The 16,100-nt window shown below is 47.0% G+C and overlaps 1 protein-coding gene across 2 annotated transcripts; it reads right to left on the bottom strand.

The window, feature by feature from the left end:
• Positions 1 to 3,577: 3,577 nt before the first annotated feature.
• On the bottom strand, positions 3,578 to 9,525 carry IRX1 (iroquois homeobox 1). 2 transcript variants are annotated; one of them, XM_039711055.1, is made up of 5 exons: positions 9,252 to 9,525; positions 8,850 to 9,149; positions 5,148 to 6,162; positions 4,515 to 4,587; positions 3,578 to 4,124 (listed from the first exon to the last, which is right to left on the bottom strand). In XM_039711055.1, exons 2-5 carry the CDS (start codon positions 9,111 to 9,113, stop codon positions 4,067 to 4,069), a joined length of 1,410 nt encoding a protein of 469 aa, XP_039566989.1. In that variant the 5' UTR covers positions 9,114 to 9,149; positions 9,252 to 9,525; the 3' UTR covers positions 3,578 to 4,066. The 2 variants fall into 2 exon arrangements, with proteins under 2 accessions (XP_039566989.1, XP_039566990.1); XM_039711056.1 differs by lacking the exon at positions 9,252 to 9,525 and having other exon boundaries at positions 8,850 to 9,191.
• Positions 9,526 to 16,100: the final 6,575 nt, after the last annotated feature.

The following is a 16,100-nucleotide window of genomic DNA, read 5'->3' as shown; positions in this document are numbered from 1 at the left end:
TTCCCTTTCGCTGGGCTTTTTTTGGTTCTTTTTTTTTTTTTGTGGTGGTTTTTTTTTTTTTTAACCTTGTTAAAAATAGACCTTTTTTCAGAATGAAACAACAACAACAAAAAAAGAATAAAAAATGAGGCATGCATACCAATCAGCGTGTTTCATAACTACGTCTCTGTGACAAAGCCAAATCCCCGTAAAGCTGCCGTTTGCTTTTAATCTGTTCTGGCAACTGCGAATTTCTGAGTTTGCTGAACTCCAGATTATATCAACTTTTCAGTGTTCTTTCTTCACAGATTTCTGCCATTCTTCTGCTACTGATAAGTAAATAATAACAAAAAACAAGACTTTTTTTACTGAGAGGGGATGGAAGATTATGCAAACGTATATTAAAAAAAGGTGTTTTCTGACAGCCTTTTAAGCAGCACGAAAATGTATCTTGGCACTCGGTTGTCGTGCTAAAAGAAGTATATTACTCCTTGTAGTTCCCATTCGATTCAATGTAAATTTTCCTATTGACTTTATTTATCAGGTTAGGGTAGCATCATCATTAAAAAAAAAAAAAAGGTAGGAAGCTAATACTTTCCAATTTACTCTTATCAGCTCGAAGCATTCCTAATTACGGCAAATCGTTTAGCTTAAGCTTCTTTATTATTCTCCCTGCACTCTGGTATTTTCTGGTATATATCTGCTGGGGTGGATGTCAATGAAAACATGACAGAAAAACTACAAATTATTTTCCTGCCAGGGTGACGTAAACGATCATTCCTAGCACGGTTCACGTGACAAGCGAAACCTCGGGACTGTGAAGCTCCCGCTCCTTCCCGACACGGGCGCGGGGCTCCCGGCGGCTCCGGGGCAGCGGGCGGGGCCGCTGTGGGGGCGTCCGGCCGGGCCCGGCCCGGGCCCCGCACCGCACCCGGGCAGCCTCCGAGGCCTCCGGGCGGCAGCGCAGTGACCACCCGTACACGTCCTGTCTCTCTCTGAAACTTCCTGCGGGAGAAATGGCCACCTCACTGCGGCTTTCCGGGGAGGGGAAGGCGATCGCCCTGCTCCCCCAGGTGCCGAGCAGGCTGAGGCAGCGGCCTTCGGGGCGTGCTGGGCACTGAGGCACGCAGCCACGCCGCAGCTTTTGTGACTTAACACGGCGTTTCTCAGCTGCCCTCAGGAATTCTCGGGTTTCCCTTTTTTAAGGGGAAGCCACTTGAGCTCGTGTCCGAAAACTTCGGCGCAAGCACGCTCCGTCCGAGCAGGCAGCCCGCAGCCCTGGGCGCGCTCCCCCAGCCCCCGGCATGCGGCTCCCAGGCCCCCCGCCTTGGCCAGCCGCAGGGGAGAGCGGAGCCCGGTGCTTCAGCCCACCCGGCAAACGCTCCGGGCGCCGCGGGGACAGACGGAACGGTGCTCACCCCGCGGGGCTTCATTCATCGTCCCCCTCTCCTCCCAGCTGGATGGGAGGGAAGCGCCACAATTGTTAGAGTTACTGGGGGGGAAAGAGGTGGGAAATTCAAATAAGCAGATGAGGAAGAAAAAAAAAAAATCCAGTTCTGCAACAGAGTCATCTCTAGAGATGCTGAGGCATCCAAAGGAGGAAAACTGCCAACCAGATAACTACTGGGAATTATCACTCTCCGGAGGATAATCAGAGATGTAAGCGCACTCCGGAGGACGCAGCTGCCTCTCTGGCCCAGTGAAAGGCGGGCAGCCTCCGGCTCTCCGCCCCAGCCGAGCCGAGCCGCGGGGACGGCGCCGCCCGCCGCCCACAGAGGGCGCTGCGAGCCTGCCCAAAGCGCGGCCCGCGGCTCCGCTCGGAGCTGCTCGGGACGGCTCGGAACCGCTCGGGACCGTTCGGAACCGTTCGGGACCGTTCGGAACCGCTCGGCCCCCGGCGCTCGGGGAGCGGGTGCCCGCTGTGAGGCGGCCGGGCCGGACGCGCCCAGGCTCACGCTGCTCCGCTCCGCACAGCTCCGGCCCCTGCTGGGCTCCCGTGCCCCTCAGGAATCCCCGCTCCGCTCCCTGCTGGGCTCCCGTGCCCCTCAGGAATCCCCGCTCCGCTCCCCCGGGGCAGTTCGGCAGCGCCGCGCTCGCCCCGCCTCGCAGAGCGTCCCGGCGCGCCCTGAGGGTGCCGTCCCCAGCCCGGAGGAGCGGAGCCGGTCCCTGACAGCCAGGAGCAGCGGCAGCCCCGACGGCCGCGCTGCTCGAGGGCGGCCGCATTTCCCGAGAGGAATTTGGGAACTGGGGCAGCCGGTGCGGGACTGAGGCGATTTCATCTGGGTGGATATGAAAGAGACAGCAATTGCATCGGGTTTACACCAGCACTGACCTGACGCACCATTAAGCTCTACACTCTTGAAGACATTTTCTCTCTCTTTTTTTTTTTTTTTTTAATTATTATTATTATTTTCAAGTACGTCTTTCCTTTCCCCGAAGGCTAAATTACTCTAGTTTGGTTCTCTTTTGTTGGAACAATTACCAACATGAGACTGTCATTTGAGAAAAGGGAAAAAAAAAAAAAGCACCGAAACAACTAAAAGCCAAAATACAAACTAATTTATGGTGTGCTAGGAACTGCAGGATGTCAAAATGAGTCTCTTTCCAGAGGCTCTCCTTCCGATATTCCACACAAAATCTATTTTGCCTGACCTGTTTCTCTGCTCCGTCAGAAAAACGTAAAATGTAGGAGCCCACCGCCTCCACCGCTTTGCCAGCAGATCTCTAAGCCATAGTTTGCAGAGGCTGCTCTTTGATTGACATGGTTTTGCAGCTAAATCAAGATCAATATTCTGATCTCTGACAAGAATTTTATTAATATTTTATTTGAAAATCTCATCTTGTTTCCGACAAGTCCTGGTTTGAGGTTGGTTTAGTTTGGATAGGGCGTCACCGCATTATTTCTTAATGACTTTCCCAGCTGCTTCTTTCCATTTTCCACCATCAACAACCATCTGGTATCTTATTAGCACCTCAATGCTCATTTAGTGTTCTCATTTAGGAGGCAAAAAAAGAGAAATAAACACTCAAAATATTACACATTTCAACGGACTGTCTTTGTAAGATTAATGCCTTTATAAAACGATAGATCCTGTCTCTCAGTCTATTTTCAACCAGCAGATCGGAATCGCAAAACTTTCTTCTAAGATTTCTAAGATGTGCAAGAGCTGCCTTTTTTTTTTTTTTCTACCAAGATTGTATTTAATCTCACAGGAAAATATCTTTCACTGTTTCATTTCCTCTGTGTTTATTCAAAGCGCATATCACTACAAATAATTCTTTTCCCTAAACTATGATTTTTTTCATCTTGTGTGAGAATATATACGAAAGCACTAAAGCTCTTTATCCAGCTTAGCAACCAATTTGGACAGCAAAGTTATACACTAGGGAACTGTGAGAAAACTTGTCCCTTTCAGTTTTAGGAAACTGTTTTGTAGCATAAGTGGAAGTCAGGTCCATTCATGTCTGGAAAATGGATACTACAGAACACATCTGAATCACCACAAATGAAAAAATAACTTTAATATTACTAAGGCAGGAGCCAGCTTCACTCAACTTCGTAAATTTGCCTGTATAAAAAAGGAAGCTCGCAGCTAGTTTTTGGCAAAATAGCTTGGATTTGCTACTTGAAGTTTCAGTTACCCAAAGGAGGAGACTTGACTTTTTTAGAAAACTAATTATAAATGTTTGATTTGTAATATATGTATAAGATCTGTAGCAACAGAATACATACCTGAAGAGAGCTCATAATTTCATTTAGTTTATTAGACAAAAATATATGATTTAGACAAGTTTTGCTGACGTGTTATTTACAATCTGAAATCACTCTATATACAGAAAAAAGAAAACCACAAACACATGGGAAACATTTACCAAACAAATAATCCAAGAATGGTTAGAATAACACGATCTGAAATGGTACAATGAGGAAGGGGATCCATCTACAGATTTGTGTAATGCTTTTATGGATTTGCACCACCTTATTGCAAAAAGAGATTGATGGGAGTCGTTTATACCGTTTCCTTTTTTTTCACTCTCTCTGTCCTTAATACCAGTCTCTGTAATATTTTTTCACCAAATCATTTAATCAAGCAGAAGGGAGAGCTGTTAAAATTCTCGGTGTTCCCTCTTGCTGAGCCAAAGAGCTGCAGGGGGGGAAGGGAGGAAGGAAAAAAAAAAAAAAAAAAAAAAAAAAGAAAGACGTAACAATCTTTCAGGAAAAAAGTATCTTTTTTTTTAATTGCATGTCTACTGCTATAGCATCTTAGTAATAGATAATCGCACAAAATCATTGTCTCTGGTGTAATTAACAAAGGATCTTTGACATCTGTTAAGTTTTAGAAAAGTTACAGTCTGACTATGTACCATTGCAATTTAGTCTAAGTTTGGAAAGATTAGAGCAACTCCTGTGCTGTTCTCATTGTCGGTATGTATTAGTATGGCGATGATTAGGTGTTATAATTAGTCTTTATTATTCAAGCACTCTGTTTCACATAAGTAACATTCCTACAGTGAAAACAAACAAACAAACTCACTTGTCACGGACAGGCTGGAAGGGCGATTTTAGCGGCTGGGGTGGGGAGTCAGTTCTTGGTACATTTTCTCTTTCTAGAAGGAGACAAAAAAAAAAAGAAACAAAACAAAACAAAAAGAAAGTAAAAGGAAAAAAAAGCCAAACAAAAACAGGAGAACCATTTTAGAATAACAAGAGTAAGATTCGGGACACTGCAGAGAACACGCTTCCCCCTCACCCTCCTGTTCAGACATGAGCAGCTACATGTGTATGTGTGTACAGCGCTATACCCTACTTTCAGTATTTAATAGTCTGCAAGCTTTTCTTGACACATTTCTTACTGTTATTGAAGTTATTGGGAGATGAGGGTCGTGAAAGAGGGAAGGAAAGCTCAAACCTATGCATTTCACTGCGCTCTTCCTGAATTTTCATCTTACTTGATGGGCATATAGGGTGAGAATGTAATAGGCCACGTGAAATGTGCTTAATGTATGTGACCAACACGCTGGGTGGGGGGCCGGAAATCAACGCTAGAGTAAACTGTAGCTCCATTAAAAGCAATCAGTTACACCAGTGTGACACCATTCCTCAAGGAGAAGTTCACGTGCACGTGTTGGGGGTGGAGGGAGAGGTGAAAGCCTGGTACATTAATTACCTATGTGTTTGGGACTGGTCCTCTCTGAAGGTTTGTCGCTGTTTAGGGCTCCCAGGGTTGCTGTTAAAACAGAAGATTGTTGCTGGGCCTGGAGGTGGTGATTGTGATGAGCAGCATGGTGGTGATTTACTCCCAAAAAGGACCTCACATTTAGAAGGGAACTCTGAGTGAGGAAAGCCCCATTTGTCCAGTTGTGAAATTTGCCAATCTGGCATGTGTAGAGTCCATGGCTAGGGAGAAAAGCAGGATGCTGAATCTGAGGAGATGTGTGGTTAACCTGGGGAGGAGGGGGCGGAGGAGGAGAAGATTTCAGGGCACCATCAGGACTGGTTGCCGTCTCTGCCAAAGACCAAATCTTGGGTTTGCTGTGAGATGGCATCTGTAAATTGTTTTGTCCCCCAGGACTGATGATTCTCGTGCTATTGTCAGAGGCCTCCTTCACTATAGCCAGTGCATCTTTGGGTTTCAGCCCTTCAGACCCTGACAGTCCCAAATCCTTCTCCTTTTCCAAGTGCTCCTCTTCACTGCTTTGTCTCAGGAGCTCAGGTTTCTCCTCCTCCTCCTCATTGCTCTGCTCCCCATCATTCTCATCGATTTTATCTATATCTATGCTCTCCAGGTCAATTTCCTCATCATCTTCATTCTTCTCGGGGTCCCCCTCATTGTCACTCCCAAAGAGGTTCGCATCTTCTTGGTCCTTACTCCTGGAGCCCCAGGTCACCTTGTTCTCCTTCTTGAGCCGCCGGCGGGCGTTGGCGAACCAGGTGGAGACCTGGGTGAGGGTCATCTTGGTGATGATGGCCAGCATGATCTTCTCGCCCTTGGTGGGGTAGGGATTTTTCCGGTGCTCGTTGAGCCAGGCCTTGAGGGTGCTGGTGCTCTCCCGGGTGGCATTTTTGGGCCGCCCCGGGTCCCCGTATTGGAATTGTCCGTAGGGATAATAGGCGGGGGCAGTGTGGGCAGCAAAGGTAGCAGGATGGACACCGGGATTATCTTTCAGCTCGTACTGGGAGCCCTGCAACACATTCAGACAAGCGGAGAGGAAAAAGCACATCAATTATCTCGTTAGCGTCTCTAACAGACCTGAATAGGCTACTCCGGGAGCCGGAATACGCCTTTCAGCGGTGCAAAGGATCTTCACAGCCAAATTCGGCCCTGCCCGTTCCAGGCTCTTCACATTTAGGTGTTCCCAAATGATTCCCCCTTCTTGCAGGGAAAGGAAAGAGAGGTGCTAAGCGGGGCTCTGACAGACAGTAAGAGTATTTTCTCCGCAAACCAAACCAAACCAAACGATGGAAACGCAGCAACTTCGCCTTCACCTCGGCGAGACAATTTACTGTGCCCTTGAAATTATCAGGCACATAGAACAGGTACTGCACCGCAGTTACAAACTAATGCCCGCGCACAGCGCCGCATTTATCTGCAAAGTATCCAGGAGGGTGTTAGAAATGCATGCAGAGCATTCTTTATTTTTGCTCCTAATGAGATGAGGCTGAGGTCATGCACAACTTCAGTACGAAGAGACTTATAATGTGAAAGACTTTCCACACAAATGCCAACACCACCATCCCCTCTCCCCAAATCGTACACCAAGATTCTGGAGTAAAACATTAACTTCTAACTGTTGGAAGAGCCTTTAAACTCTGGAATGAAAACTGATCCACGCATTGTAGAATATGGATATGTAGACACTTTATCTTATAAGTTTTACTTTGATCCGTCCAGAGCAAACACAAGTTGTTTACAAGCGTTTAGAGACGGTGATTTATTTGCAATCAATATTCTTTTTATCATCAGTAGTAAAACACAGCAAGTCAAATTATCCCATCAGGTGTTTTGGTAAATAACATTTTATCTTTCTAGCAACCTCATTAGGCCTCATTATTACCGCAAATTGCCCAGATATTAACTTAATATTTTAGTTCTTAATTTACAACTGTTCAGAAATTTAGAATTTATTTCAAAATATCACCGTCATGGTTAATCACTGTAATAAAATACCAGGATACTTTGCGAGTAGGAACGGGAACTGTTCCAAAATAGCTAACATTTCAAACAGTTTTCGTTCTTCTATTACAATCTCGCATTTTTCTTGTTTTGTTTTTGTTTTTTGCTTGCGAGTAGGAACGGGAACTGTTCCAAAATAGCTAACATTTCAAACAGTTTTCGTTCTTTATTTCTTCTATCACAATCTTGCATTTTTCTTGTTTTGTTTTTGTTTCTTGTCTAGTCCAGAAATACATTCTTCATACTACTATGTCATAATTTATGTCAGCCTTAGAAATCGACCTCTTCAATAATGTTTGTGAAGAAACTAATTTAACTTTGTCAAACAGTTAAGAAGGATCATGTATTTTAATTTCAGAGACACCGTTTATACACAAAGAGTAGCCCGATGTAATTTTTGTAATGTGTTACAGAGTAGGCTTTCTGCACTCCCTTTATTCTGCTGTCTTTTGTTATTGTTGCTGAAATGATATTTTTTGTGTAAACTCTGTTGGGAATTCTTTTGAAGAAGCCACTTGTGAATCACTCATTGCTTCTGTCTCAACTTTTACTGCATTTCCAAAATCAAGGTTAAAAAAAGAGTAGGAAATGCATGCTCTTTAAAGTGACTTTGTAGGAAATGTTTGCAGTGGAAAAATTATCTTTTTCCAGATGCTGTCTCTTGTTCAACAGCATATTTTCGTATTTGCTTACATATATTTATTAAAAACCCTAACAAGTTATGCATTGCATGCATTCAGTTATAAATATTCACACTTTTCTGTGTCAGAGGGAGAGAAAAGAGGGACATTTAGAAAATTAAGTGGAACCTATGCGTAGCGCCGCCGACAATTTTGGTGATACCAGCAACGAAAACGTTTCAACGACACCAGATATAAAAACAGTTAGTTTAAAAAAATTTGTTTCACTTTCTAACCATTACCTTTTTAAGAAAATGTCGAATTAATCCCGAGGACAGTGTGGGTGGCGACAATTTATCTTAGAATTAACGCCGATATGCGTTCCTGCCTCGATGCCTATAATGGGATGTAGATGCCCTCTTTTGCTTCATGCAAACCCCATCTATGATACCTCCATAATCAGAGTATGAAAAGTTTCAAGGAACGGAACGGGACATTTTCAAGGTTTAAGGAAAATGCCTTGAAATAAACGGGAGCCCCAAGTACCGACACTTTGGCCTTTCGGACGGAACCTGTTTATTGCTCAGCGGCAAAGAAAAGTACCAAGCGAAAAGAGGAGCGCGCTGGAAAGCCCAGTGAAACAGCAGGACCGACAATATCACCCGTCAACAACAACACCAATAACAACAAAGAAAGAAAAGAAAAACAAAAAATAGCCGAGTTGCTAGGGAAAGCCGACAATACGGAAGCAGGAGCCCTTGCTTAGGGGTTCCACCGCCAGGAGAAACTCGGAGGAGTTTTGCCCGGCTGGAACAACGAAGAGGACTGGGGGCTTCCCGTGCAGACGGAGCCCGCGACCCCCAGCCCCTGTGTCCCCTGCAGACCCGCCGACATCCACGCTTCCCTCTCCACGGCGGACCCCGTGCCGGGTGTGAGCCGCCACCGCAGCCGCCCCGCCGCCCCCGCGCTGGGCTCCGCAGCCTCCGCCCGCCCCGGCTCCCCCGGCTCCCCCGGTCTCCGCGGCCGCGCTCGGCGGGCCCGGGCAGGCGCGGGGGCCAGCGCGGTGCTCACTCACCATTTGGGAGAAGAGGCCGAGGTCGGCGGTGTAGGGCAGGAAGGCGCTGTAGTTGGGGGCGCTGTAGGGGCTGGCGTACATGCCCAGCACCGAGGTGACAGCGGCCGAGCCGCTGCCCAGCTCGGCGCCCGCGGGCCGGCCCGAGGCGGCAGCGGCGGCGGCGGCGGCTGCGGCGGCGGCGGCCAGCACCCCGGGCCGGTCGCTCCCGTACACCGCCTGGCTGGCGCTGAGATACTGCGGGTAGCCCAGCTGGGGGAAGGACATCTCCGGGGCGCGGGCACAGAGGCGGCGGCGGCAGCACTGGCGGCAGCAGCAGAAGCGGCAGAGATATAAAAAAAAAAAAAAAAAAGAAAGGGGGAGGAGGGAGCCTGCTGAAGAGCCGGGGAGGGGAGCGGAACAAACCCGGGCTTCTCTGGATCTCTCTCTCTCTCTTTCTTTTTTCCTCCCCCCCGCTCTTTACTGGAGTCAGGCAGGGCGAGAGAAAAGAAATCGAGCCGGTAATTTTCTTTTTTCGTTCTGATTTCTTTCTGTCAGATATATATTGCACCCTAGTTATGGAGGAGGAGGAGGAGGAGTGTGGCAGGATTCAGTGGGGTGTCTTTCCTCAAATCTCGGCTCTTCTGTGCTCCTAAATCCCTTAGATGTGATCTGATCAACAATTGAGCTCCAACTGATGTGTCTGCCCTTAGGTCCTAGGCTGATCTTTCAGATACAATTTGAAGTTGATGTTTTGATTGGCACCCACTTGAGCTGGAAGCGCCGCCCCGCGCCCCCCGCCCGCCCCGCGCCCCCCTCGGCGCAGCACGTGGTGCGCAGCCCGGGCCGGGCCGCGCGGCTCGGGGCTGCGTGTGCGTGTGCGCGTGTGCCCGCGCAGCTGCTCTGCTCCGCTCCGCTCCGCTCTGCTCCGGCTGCATTTAATGTTTAGCAATGGGCTCCTTTCAGAAAAGCCCCCACTGCTGTATGACAACCTGTCTACACGATTTTACAGCTGTCCAACATTGGGGTTTTGCTGTTTCGCAGCCTTAGTGTGTCCCCTTTTAACAAAAACAACTGTGTTGCTGGGGTTTTTTTTCCACCTTTAACATTGAGTCCCCCTTGTCGTCGTTGGACTCAGGAACAAACGAGAGTGGCCGTGAGAGGAAAAGGGGGCTTTGCAGCCAGGCAACTTGTAACAATTTACCACTACCAAAAAAAAAAAAAAAGGCAAATAAATAAATAAATGCGATCTCTCTACAGCAACCCACAAACGCCACTCATACACAAACACATATGCGCAACTTTGCTGAAAGTCAAAAGGCTCCTAGCAGCACTTCCCAGAAGAATCTTTAGTAAAAGGAAAGGAAAAAAAATAAGAAAAAGAAAAATGGAGGGGAGAAAAAAAAAAAGAAAAAGACCCGCAGCGATTCGATCCTCCCCGCCGCCCTTTCTCCTCCTCATGCCCTGCCGACGGATTGACACTCAGGGACAATTATCATAGGCATTGCGACAGTTCTCGGAATACTGGAAATAAATAATCCCACGAATCAACAACCTCGACATGTATGCCGAGGGGCACAGAGGAACCCGAGCCCTTGCCCCCGAGCGAGGGTGGGGGTTAGGGGGAAACCGAGCGTCTTGTTGGTTGTCAAACTTCCATCCTCCCGTTTCAGTGGGGACCGAAGGAAACACATCGAGGGGTAAACACAGGGAGAGGGACGAGGCGCGGAGACACAAGGGGTGGCACACACGAAAGGACCAAAACGAGCTTTTGCCATTATGATCATTAACAACAACGATTAGAGGAAGGGATTTTTTTCCTCTCTCCTTCTCTTTCTCCCCTTGGAGAGGGGTGGAAGGTGCAGCGGGAGACAAAGGACTCCTCTGCGAGGGACCGGGCCGCCTTAAGGGAGGCGGGCTGTCACCGCTGTGCCCTGCCTGCGGTGTTGTCCAGTTCCTCGACGTGGCTGGGCTCTCCCGAACCGCGTTGGGACCGAGAGAGCATCGCACTGCCCGGGCGGCACCGCAAACTTTCCCTTTCCTACCGCTGCCGGGGCCCTCCCAGCTCCCCCGCTGTGGAAAACGAGGAGCGCGGGGGCGGCGGGCCGAGGGCTGGGCGTTTCTTGCCCCGACCTTCCCAGCCCCGGTGGGACTGCCGGGGGCCGCTCTGCCCCACGAGTTCAGCGCGCTCCCGCTCCGCCGGCTGCGGAGAGTCCGCAGGGCCGGGCCGGGCGCTGCCGTCCCTTCGGCCGGCCCCGGCGGAGAGGCCCCGCGGAGCGGCAGTCCCCGGCCCAGCCCTCGCCGCCGCGGTCCCCGCAGCCCAGGAGCTCCGTCTTTGTGCTGAAGGGACCGCCGAGCTCTTCCTTAAGGGACAGCGCGGCGCGGAGCGGCCGCAGACGCAAAGGCCCGCGGCTTTTCGGGATGCAAGTGTCTGGCAGGGGAGAGGGGGAAGGGAAGAAGAAGAAGGAGGAGGAGTGAGGGAACCACGGGTGTCTCTCTCCTTTTCCCGAGCCCGGAGCGAGAGCCAGCCCTAAGGTTCGGGCCGCTCTGCGGGGCTTCGCGCCCCCTCTCCCAGCTTGCGGCACAGGGCTGAGGCCGGCAGCCCGGATCCCGCCGGGAACCGGCCGCGCGGGAGCGGAGGGAAATGCCTCCCCTCCTGCCAACGCCCCCACGGGGTGTCTCCAACCTCGGCCGGCCCTTTCCTCCCCGTGCTCCAGGGAACCGCTCCGTCTCACGGTGTTGATTAAACTTCCTTCCCCATCAGTTGGAAATAGGGAACTTTCCCCTTCCTAACAGAGAGAGCAGTACCTCCCCCGCACCGCTCCAAAATCTCACCCTCAAAGCAGGAGAGCGACCCTCAGACAAAAATGCACCGCCGTAACAGAGCTGAGAGGGACTTGAAATTTGCAGCCTTATTTTGCGAATGGAAGTGTCACATTACAAGGGCTTCAGGTAAATAAAGGTGGGATAAGGCACCGACGCTGCCGAAATCTTCTTAGCTCTTTAGATCTGTGTGGAATGTGTATCCAGAAAAGGTTTCCACTTCGAGGCTTAAGAAATGTGAGTCATCCCCTCCCCCACTCGCTCTCATCCTTCTCGGATCGGTTAAGGGAAGAAAAAAAAAGGGAAAGAAAAAGAAAAAAGTCTCCTTTGCTTTTCTATCAGCTCTGCATCTTTTTGGTGCGAACTTTGCTACTCTTCACCTTCAGTAAAAATAGACAAAATAAATACAAAGTGCAGGTTACCTGTAACTGTGATTTCAGAAAGAAAAAAAAAAAAAAAAGAAGGGAGACAAGAAAAAAAACACCAACAAAATAGCAACAAACGCAAATTGGAAAGAAAAGAAAATATTAAAAAAAAAAAAAAAAAAAAGGGAGAAAAAAAAAAAAAAAAAACCCAACAAAACAGCAACAAACGCAAATTGGAAGGAAAAGAAAATAGGAAGGAAAAAAAAAACCGCCAGGGAGGGGGGAAAGTTAGAAGACTGGTATGAAAGCTTTGTTCGTCATCTGCAAAGTTCTTTGCACAAGGATGAGCAGGGTCCTGCGAACGCCATTAATTATGCACAATTCTGATCAGAAAATGCCAATCCCCACGAGATTTCTGCTCCTGCACAGGACATTGCCCATTTTTTTTTTCCTTATGACGGTTTATTAAGTCACTTTAGTAGGCAACCTTTCAAAGCCCTTTTTAATTTTTTCCCCCTTGTGCAAGTAAGCTGGGACCAGAACTGCTACACTAAGCTACTTAGCTTGAAAATCAGTTTAGTGAAGGTCTGGAAGATTCTGGGTTTATTTCCTCCCATACAAGACCTATAGCAGGAGCTTAATAACAAAAGTGCGAAAAGAACGAAACTGTACGGAAAATTACAAACATCAGCAGCAGCTGCCCGAAACGCTAGGAAAATCTTTCCCTAAGCCCTGGACCTAAACAGTCCAAAAGGTCGCTGTGATCATCACCTCCTACTCATAAATTAGCTTCAAATCGTTAATAGGTGGAGTAAAATACAGATTTTTTTTTTTTTAAGTTTTAATCATAATTCGAAAAAAACCCCAACTCTTTCTTTTTTTCTTTTTTTTTCTTTTTTTTTCTTTTTTTTTTTTTTTTTTTTTTTTCATTTCACCCCCTGAGAACTGTGTTGTAGTTGCTTGAACGCCTCCTTAACTTTCTGCAAGACCTAACAAAACGGAGTGCGGTGCCAACTCATTAGCCGAACAGCGTTTTAAAAGACGATAAACAGTCACGTAGCAAAAAAGGATTTGGGCTGAGAGTGAAAAGCAGTCACCTTCCCGTCGGAGAGCGGATGCACATCAGAAATCAGGCGGGAGAGAAATACCTAACAGCGCTGGGCATAATGTGATTATACCTAAGGTAATCGCTTAAAATAAATTGTATACTGTTTAAAGTAAATCGACCTAAATGGCCACGCTCATCTAATTCAAAGATCATTGGGCAGATAAACTTCTTAAGGAGCCTTTCTTGAGAAGGAGTTTGCTAAGACAGTGTGATCCTTCCAGTTTCTTAAGGCGATGCATCCAGTGCCAAGAGATTTTCTCTTTATTATTAACAAATCAGTTTAGATAGGGGTCCGATAAGAAATGCAAATCCAGACATAGGGGTCGCTGCTTGGCCGAATTTTAACTGAAGGCTGGTTCTGCGGGAATTGACTACAGGGTACGTTTGCGAAGAGGCTGTGTGAAGCTTTTACACCGACTCTACTGAAAAATGAAGTCAGTGATTTTGATCTGCTCCAGATGTCCTAAGAGTGGATATTGCAGTGCTGGGAATCCGCACCAAATATCTGAGGGCAGTGATGGTAATCAGCGCAACCCATCAGCCAGGGGGGACTGGCAATTGTGATAACCTGCTGCAAATGCGCAGGGCTGGAGATGGCAGTGATAAACCGCTGAAAATATCTTCAAATGGAGATGACAGAGATGTTGAAAGGAGACACCTAACTATGGGGAGAATAGGATACTAAGCAGAGCACAATCTGAGAGTGCAGTTCAGATACTTACTAGTCTACGGTTCACCCGTGTAATTTCCACAGTGATACATGCGTTTGGGCGCCGTCTGTGCGGGCAGACACACGAGCATATGGCCCCGTTGGTTAAACTCGGGGTTTATGCGGCGTTGATAATCAGATCTACCAAAAGAAAGGGAGGTTTAGTCTCTAAAGCGCCTTGTTTGTGGCTTGGGGAGAAAAGTTTTCATTTAATTCTGTAACTGCTCTGAAACATCCTGGTAACGATTTCTTTTGCAAATCCTCTTTTCATTTTCAGCTCTCACCGGTAATAGACAAAGAAATTTAAGATTATTTCTTCAGTTAATAGTCTGTTGCAATTTTCTTTCCCGTGGAAAGAATGTGAGGGGGAGAAAAGGAGGTGTACCAAAAAAAAAAAAAAAAAAATTATCCGTATGTTGCTAATTTCCTGACTGTTCTCAGCAGGTAGTTTCACAGTCTTTTTTTTTCCTTATTTATTTTTTTAGCTGTATTTTTATTAATGTGTAAGTTTAAAATAACTCTACCATGTTAAGTATCAATCCTATATATTTTAATGATACATCTGTGCAGGACAGAATCCATTAATTTAATATATCTCTCCTAGATTCTAATTATGCAGTGACTGCCGACTATTTGGATCAGTTGACTGAGTTTTCATTAAGTGTATTACATCTGATTTAGCATGGGACTGTGTTTCATTTGAGGACGTTTACTTTTTTGGGGGTGCCGGCAGTGCGGGGGTGGCTCGGCAGGAGCGCGGCAGGGGTTTCCTTTCACTGGCCGCCCGCTGCCAGGCCCTGTCGCCGCCGTGTGACTTGTCCCGAGCGCTTCTCATCAGCCCTGATTTATGAGCCTTGTTAAACACTCATTATTACTTTGCACCTTTTTTCCAGCAGGGTCTGGGAAACAACCCCACTTTGTGACAACAGGGCATGTGACAAACAATTATAGGCGGAGAGGTGATGTAGCTCTGGAGCGCCAGACTCCCCTCTCCTCCCCTTCACGCCCAACGAGAGGAACATTTCTGTTGGAAGGAGGGTAAAGGAGGAAGGAAGGAAGGAAGGAAGGAAGGAAGGAAGGAAGGAAGGAATCTTGCTCTGATTTTGCCTGTTTAATTCACAGTAACAGCAGTCTTTAGACTTCTGACTATGAAAATGAATGGTTTGGTTTGTCTAAATAAACACAAACTTGGAATCAGGGATACCTGATCAATTCCCTAAATGTGAATATGTACACATGTTCAGTGTATACAGGCAGTACAGGAAGGAATCCAAGCTTGAGCAGCTGCAGCGTTTGATTGTACTCAAGGTAGCAGCTAGTAAGGTGTTTACAAAGATTATTTTATTCAGAGAGAGAAAGCATGTGCTTTCAAAATGAAAAATACAACTTTTTGAAAAAGTAAACTAAGGGAAATTGACTTTCAGCCCCCACATCCTGGTGGTGACTTTTTATTAATCCTTTATCAGTTCACCTCAGATGAATTTACATTTATTTGTGATAGCAACGTGAATTCACGGGTGTTCTTTTCCTTTGCACTTTTGCAAATGAGTTATTAGAGCTATGCACACTGGCCTATATGAACAAGGATTAAAATCTATGGAATGTATCATCTGCCTCTCTCACTGTTTCTCTCTCTGTCCGTCTATCTACCTATCTATGAATATTTTATGGGTCTGAACTTAATTAACAAAATAATTTCCATTTTGTCTCCAAAATGATCAACAGCAATTATGTGAGTTTTTTAAGGTTTATAATTTTATGTCACCAGACTGTTGCTTGGGGGCAGAGGCACAATTGCCATGCCAGCTGCAGTTGTATTTATTTGGTTTTTTTCTGTCTTGTTCCTGTAGGGCTGCATTATGCAGTTTTTAATTAGTTTGTGTTTGTATTTCACCCGTCCCAAATCAATGCCATCCTGGAGCAATGCAATGTAAATTCCTGCAGTACAGGTGTAGCTGCTAGCTCTGGAACACTAGGAAACTCATGTCTTACAAATGAAAGCAGTGAATGCCATTCAGCCAAACTGTCAGCTTTAAACAGCCAAGAGGAAGGAGATCAAAGCAGAGAGCAGGAACTTCTACTCTCCAGATTAGTCTTTATGGTTTGAACGCCTAATGCTATTAAAGGGAACCAGGACATATAGCACATCGTTGGCTACAAAGTTACTTCTAATTTTGCTAAAGTCCTGCCTTATTTTGGCCAATGTAAGCCTTCAGAGCATTTCAAGATGCACTGTTTCCTTTGAGGCCTAGTAGCTACTCATCGGAAAT

The sequence above is a fragment of the Passer montanus genome, unplaced genomic scaffold (genome assembly GCF_014805655.1).
Source record: "Passer montanus isolate IOZ18808 unplaced genomic scaffold, ASM1480565v1 scaffold24, whole genome shotgun sequence".
Lineage (NCBI taxonomy): Eukaryota > Metazoa > Chordata > Aves > Passeriformes > Passeridae > Passer > Passer montanus.
The sequence above is the reverse complement of the archived record's forward strand: the minus strand, read 5'-3'. Positions and strand labels throughout refer to the sequence as shown.

Bases quoted from the DNA above. Each gene is read 5' to 3' on its own strand.
- IRX1 (XM_039711055.1), bottom strand. From the start codon at position 9,113: ATGTCCTTCCCCCAGCTGGGCTACCCGCAGTATCTCAGCGCCAGCCAG. The intron at 6,163-8,849 runs GTGAGTGAGCAC...AATGTGTTGCAG, and splicing joins TCGGCCTCTTCTCCCAAATG to GGCTCCCAGTACGAGCTGAA. The intron at 4,588-5,147 runs GTAATTAATGTA...GTCTCCTTCTAG, and splicing joins GACCAGTCCCAAACACATAG to AAAGAGAAAATGTACCAAGA.